Source organism: Monoraphidium neglectum, assembly GCF_000611645.1.
Source record: "Monoraphidium neglectum strain SAG 48.87 unplaced genomic scaffold scaffold02046, whole genome shotgun sequence".
Classification (NCBI taxonomy): domain Eukaryota; kingdom Viridiplantae; phylum Chlorophyta; class Chlorophyceae; order Sphaeropleales; family Selenastraceae; genus Monoraphidium; species Monoraphidium neglectum.
The window spans coordinates 5203-11166 of record NW_014011582.1 but is presented as its reverse complement, the minus strand read 5'-3'; the positions used below and the strand labels follow the sequence as shown (position 1 = coordinate 11166).

The 5964-nt window shown below is 63.2% G+C and overlaps 2 protein-coding genes across 2 annotated transcripts; one reads left to right on the top strand and one right to left on the bottom strand.

The window, feature by feature from the left end:
• Window positions 1-939: 939 nt before the first annotated feature.
• On the bottom strand, window positions 940-2360 carry MNEG_9742 (hypothetical protein; the record flags this gene model as incomplete). Its single annotated transcript, XM_014041788.1, has 5 exons — window positions 940-1029; window positions 1221-1252; window positions 1640-1685; window positions 1933-2025; window positions 2256-2360. 5 exons carry the CDS (start codon window positions 2358-2360, stop codon window positions 940-942), a joined length of 366 nt encoding a protein of 121 aa, XP_013897242.1.
• A 1009-nt stretch (window positions 2361-3369) lies between these two features.
• Window positions 3370-4360, top strand: MNEG_9741 (hypothetical protein; the record flags this gene model as incomplete). Its single annotated transcript, XM_014041787.1, has 3 exons — window positions 3370-3561; window positions 3849-3962; window positions 4226-4360. 3 exons carry the CDS (start codon window positions 3370-3372, stop codon window positions 4358-4360), a joined length of 441 nt encoding a protein of 146 aa, XP_013897241.1.
• Between the last annotated feature and the right edge of the window lie 1604 nt (window positions 4361-5964).

Here is a 5964-nt window from a genome sequence, read left to right as displayed (position 1 = left end):
CGCAGCAGCAACTCCTTGGGCAGCAGCAGCACCAGCAGCAGCAACTAGCCGGCGGGCAGCTTTTGAAGGTGGGGCCGCGTGGGTGCTGTGGGCCGCATCAGCAAGGGAGTCAAACCTCGGTGATGTCATGAGGGGCATAGAAGGAACAGACTGACGCGCGACGCTGACAGGCCCACACTCAACCTCACCTGGCCCTGTGCGACTTCACCCCACCCCACCCCACCCTCTCGCCTGCAGCTGCCGCCGCGGTAGGGGGGTGCTTCCGTGGCCCCGCCCCCATGGACTTGCTGACGCGACCACAATCAGCACGCCACAAAAACTGTTTAGAAGCAGCCTGAATCTCGGCCTTTCCCCACAACCAAAAAGCCGTTCGTGACCGTTGACCTTTGCGCTTCGACTGACAACTGACTTGAATTCCCGCATCAGCGTTGGACGTAGGTCCCTGCATTTTACAGAACTCTCAGAGAAGATGGCCACTCTGCATATGTTGCATCACAGATGCTTGCCTTGACAATTCATCTCTCCCAAAGTTGCAAACAGGAGAACATGGCCTGGCTCTTGGTGACTCTTCTCGCTCTCAGCAAACACAGGAAAAATTAAACAAACAATCAACATGCCAGCTGCCAACAGAGGGCGGCCCCGTAACAGTCGCGGCGCACGAGCGCCACGCGCGAGAACCCCTCGCCGTCAGTGTTGTGAGCTCGTTTTGCGAATCCTCGTCAGCGCTGCCGGTGGCGCGCGACTGCAGCTTGCCAGGCGCCAGCGGCCTCCGAGCGGGGGCTAAATCGGCCCGCCCACCTTCATGAAGCCCCCAACGCCCCGCCTAGCACCTGACTTGCGGCAAAGCCCAAGCCCAGGGCACGCAGCACACGCCGCGGCAGCCTCCCGGGTGAGCCGCCCGGCCCGGCCGCTGTTCGGCCCCAGCGCCGGCCCCCGGCCTCAGTCCTGCGGCCCTGTGGGCCCCAGGTAGCGCGCCTTCATCAGGTTGTCAAGCATGAGCTCGGTGAAGAAGCGGCCCGTGGGGGTCACCTGGGGGGTGAGGAAGTGCCGGGGCAGGCACGGGGCGCCGGTACGTCGGGGTGCGATTTGTGGCGGCATGGCGACGCGGGAGGCGGCGCATCACAAAGTGGATGGCTCGAAGGGCCGCGGCAGGGGCGGCTGCCAGGGGACAAGTTGGGCCCCGCAACCCTGGCCGGGGCGCGCCCATTCTGCTGCCTCACCTCCAGGGCGTTGTGGTCGCGATAGTACTTGCCTGGGCACAAAAACAGGCAGACGGAAAGCGGGGAATCGCAAAGGAAGTGGGGTCAAGGATAAACAGGCAGGAAGGGGGGCCGCAGGGGCGAGGAAGGGGGGCCGCAGGGGCGCTGCCGAATCGGGGGCTGCTGTGGACGAAATCTCCACTGTGCAAGGCGGTGGTAGGCGGCCGCCAAGCGGCCAAAACTGTCGGTCCGTGAGGGGCCGTCCGTGCTCCGAACGGCGCCTGCTCCCCAGCGGCTGCCCGCCCGCCCGCTGCGATGGGGTTGAACGGCTGCAGAGACCCTGCAGTACAGTTCGCACTTGACTCGATGCGACTGCGCGCCGGTGTCCACAGCCCCGCCCGCTGGCGCCGCCCCCCACCCCCTCTAAAGCCCGAGCTCACCTCCCCTCAATTTGTAGTTCAACACCAGCCGCTGCACGACGTAGCCCTGAAGAGGGAAGGAGCGGCAGGGGTGAGCGGCTGCTCGCTCAGCACCACCCTTTCGCAGCGCACGCCCGTCTCGCACAAGCAGTCCTGCTCGGTTCGCATGCCGCCTCCGTTGCAACTGCTGCCGCCCAGCCCCCAATGCCAGTGTCGCCCGCTGCACGTGATGAGGGTTGTGCTGAGCTGTAATGATGCGAGTCGCGGCGGGCGGGCAGGCGCTAGGAAGCTGCCGGCCCTCCCAGCCCCCGCACCTCCCCGTCAATGACGACCTCCTCTCCATTGTGGGTCAGCGGCGGCAGCTCGTACACGCCTAGGGAGCGCGGGGGCGGAGTAATGACCCGCACCTGTCGTGCGGTGGCGCAAGGGGGGGTGGGGGGGGGGTGGGGCAGTGGCGCGTGCTGGCAGAAGTGAGCGGCACGGGGAGCGCCTGCTACTTGACATGCTGCACGTTTGCCCAGGCAGGTGTGAGTTCAAAGCGTGCAACAGCATCCTTGCAGGCGCAGAGAGTGCGTCAGCTGTGTTTTTGCAGGTGGCTGGTGGGCATCGGGGCCGAGACAACCAGGCCCTGTCTCACCTCAAAAACGCCCGGCTGCTTTGCTTTTCTGCCGCGCTGCCGCTTTGGCAGGCCGCTGTTGCTGCTGCCCTCGCTGCCGCCGCTGCTGCCGTGTGGTACAGCCATGGCTGCCAGCGATGGCCTCACTTTGCTGCTGCGAGTGGCGCCGCTCCCGGACGCACCGCCACCTGGCACCACTTCTGCCCACGGCCGTTTGTGTGATCCATTGCCTGCATGGCCAGCCGCCTGCTTCAGTCCAGTAGCGGGGCGCTCAAGCCAGCGCACATTGCATCTGTGGCAACAGCATGGCACAGCGCACACCACAGCGTCCATCACCGCCAGCGGCTCACCTGCTCGCCGCCCAAGTGAACGCGTCGAACTTAAGGCGTACATCTATCTGCTTGTCCCGGAGGGTTTGCCAAGCTCCGTCCGTCTAGCAGACAAGCAGAGCGCGCCTGAAGTGAAAGCGCTGAGAGTACAACACGACACTTCACAAGATACTTATAAATATTTTGTGACGGCGAACTACGTAAATGTGTGTTCACGGCGCTCGCGGCAGTACAGCACCCTAGATCGGCACTCGCACTGGCTCGATGCTTGTCACCGCAGCTTGCAGTATAACACCACACTAGCTGTGTTGCAGTTATAGGAAGGAAGTGATCACGCTACATAATCATACTCCGTGCAAGATTCAGCTACAGTACCATAACCAGCCCGGAACAAGGCTGCCTGGTTTTTCTTGCCTGGTCGCTTGTTTCCTGGAATGTATCCATCGCTACAAAATCTGTCTGCAGGCGGCGCCGGGCCGCCGCCCCGCGGGGGTGCATATGGTGCGACAGCAGCAGCAGACGGGGCTTCGACTCGCCCACCTCAGCCCCAGCAGCAGCAACCTGATGCGTCGCCCTGGTCAGGCGACAGCCATAGCGTTCTGCGCGTCAAAATTGCGGATGAATTCCGGCTCGACCCCCTGGTGCGTTCTGGGAGGGGCCTGCAGGCAAGGGCGCAGCGCTGCACACATGCCCACAGCGCATTTCACCTCGCGCATCCATGCTGTGTGAGCACAGAGCTCTGCACCTGCATCGCTGTCACTCAAGATCATTGTAGCATGTCAGCCTGGCTGCCAGGTTTGGCGGCCATGGCGCAAGAGCTTGCCACTTGGCCCAACCCTTGTGCCGCGCACCTTGCACACATTTGCTTCAAGGTAACCGTCCCGCCCGCGCTGGAGGCGAGCTCGCGGCCTCAGCGTGACTTTGACTTTGAGTACGAGCGCAAGGTCATGCAGCAGGAGGGCAGCGGGCTGGTGGATAGGTTTCTGGGCAAGGCAGAGGTGGGCGCAGGCGGTGGAGCAGCGCGCGTTGGCGTGAGGCTGGCGCTGTCAACGTTTGGTTTGGGGCGCAAGTGCAGGTGTAGCTTATGGTTGGAGGGGTGTCTCATTGCAGAGTCAGCAATCGGCCTATGAAGTTACGGCTTCTGCAGTTGCCGCCGCTGCCAGCTGCAGAAGCAGTGCGTGCACCAGTTGGTATATCGCATGACTCTCTGTCCAGGCGCCACCGCATGCTCGCCAGCCACCCCCATGCGGCACACTCTCTCATCACCATCCTGAACCCCGTCCAGGATGCCTACTACGCCGGCACCAAGGTCGGCAAATACGTTGGGATGGGCTACACACCAGCAGCGGTGCACCTGGCCCTCGCCTACCAGGCGCAGACCCGCGGCGACGAGGCCCAGGTGCGCACCAGCCGCTAGGGACCTCCGCGGCTCATCAGTGCCGAGATGCTTTTGAAAAGCTTGAAGGCCTGGTGTTGCAGCATCACGCCTCATGCAAAGGGACTCAGGGCCCTGCGCATGCCCCATAGCCTTCCAATAGTGCGGCACACGCCAGCGCATGTGGAGCACTAGGCTCAAGCACGCTGGCATGCACATGCATCCGCCCCCGTGCCAACGCGCCGCTCGTTCTTGCCACCCGCAACACATCCTCACACTCCTTACAGGTGGTGGATTTTTGCAACAACTACACGCAGCTATTGGGCATGGGGTTCAGCCCTGCGGTTGCAGCGGGGGCGCTGGTGCGCACAAAGAACGACGCCACCGCGGCCACCGACATCTGTCTCGCCACCACCAGCTGAAACGTGCTCGTGCAGTAGCTCGCCCCTACAGCCACGCGCATCACTTGTGTTGTGGCAGGGATTTTTGTGGTGTCCACTGCCCTCCTGGCCTGGCCTGGCGGCATTCATCAGACCCCTTGACAAAATTCAGGGGTACGTGCAGCCGCCGCAAGCCAATGATGGGGTCTCCTGGCCCTCCGTTCCTGATGATACGCTCAAACGCATTCGCTTGTAAGTCACCGTTTCGCTATCTTGAGATTGGCAGCCGCATGCGAGGCATGCTTGCTCTGCATGCAGCTGGGGGGCGATGCGTTTGTCAAGACTGGTGAGCCCTTGTCCCTGTCAGCAGAGGGGCTGCACACTCGGCATAGCGGAGAGTAAGGCAGCAGGGAGCTTCGTGACGAGCAATGATGTGAAAAATTACAGGACTGGATAGTACAAATCACTGAAGGGGCGCCTCATATGTGATCCACATGCCGCGGCGGTCAACAGCGAGGCCGGCAGCTGCTCTGCTGCAAATGAGATGTCATCTCTGCCCAAGTGCGCACTGCGATCAGCTTTCTGCGGCAGCTTCGGTCGACTTGTGTCAGGTCATTCTCGCAATTGCAGCACAGCCCGAGCTGCGCTTTGCACGGCGTTGGAGAAGCAATTCCACAGGCCGCCCTGTAGAGCGCAGTGTGGACAAGAGCGAAGCGCTGTCATCTTTCCTGGTACTTTGGCACCCGACAGCTCTCGGAGGCCAGCGTGGTGCAAGATCGGATCTACGGGGGAGCAGCAAACTGTTGCTCGACCCCCTGGAGGCACGAGCCACCAGCTGCAAAGGTGTAAGGTGGGCACATGGTCACTATACGCCCACCCGTAAGGCCTCCTCAGCCTGCATCGACGACATGGCCAGAGCTGGTCAACCCAAGCCTGTCTGACTTGAGGCGATGCACGCTGCTTTGCGCCGCAGGCCAGCCCCTGGTACGCCGGACGGACGACGCCTGCCCATGAGTTCCAGTTATCCCAGCAGCATGGGTCCCAGGAACGGCGGAAAGCGTGCCACCCTCAGTGGCAGCAGCCCCCTGCGCAGCCCCGAGCCAACCGAGAGGGCGAGCGACAGGAAGGGGCCCTCTGCAAAAAAGCCCCGGCTGGCAACTCGAGCAAGCCAGGACGCTGGCCAGATGGAGCAGCAGCGCCAGCCTCCCCAGCAGCAGCAGCAGCAGCAGCAGCAGCAGCAGCAGCAGCAGCAGCAGTGGGAGTGGCAGAAGACGTGGCCCAGGGCAGGGGGGGAGGAGGAGGAGGAGGAGGAGGGTGAGGAGGGTGAGGAAACAGCCACAAAGGAGGGCGCCTTCCTGCCCTTTGAGGGGTGCCAGCAGAGGCAGCGCCGCCCACGCGCGGCCGCCAAGCCAGCCGGGGGGGCTGAGGGTGGATTTTTTTTGGATGAGGAGGACGGCCGCAGCAGTGATTACTTTGGGGGCTGCAGTGACAGCGCACACGGCGGGTCAACGCCAAGCCGAGTCTACAAATGTGACTTTGGTGGAGGCGGCGCCGCCGGCGGCGGCAACAGCTTCGACGAGTACAGCCGCGGCGGCAGGCACGGTGGGGGCCCCGTTGTGGGGGCCGGCATTGGCGATGGCGACGAC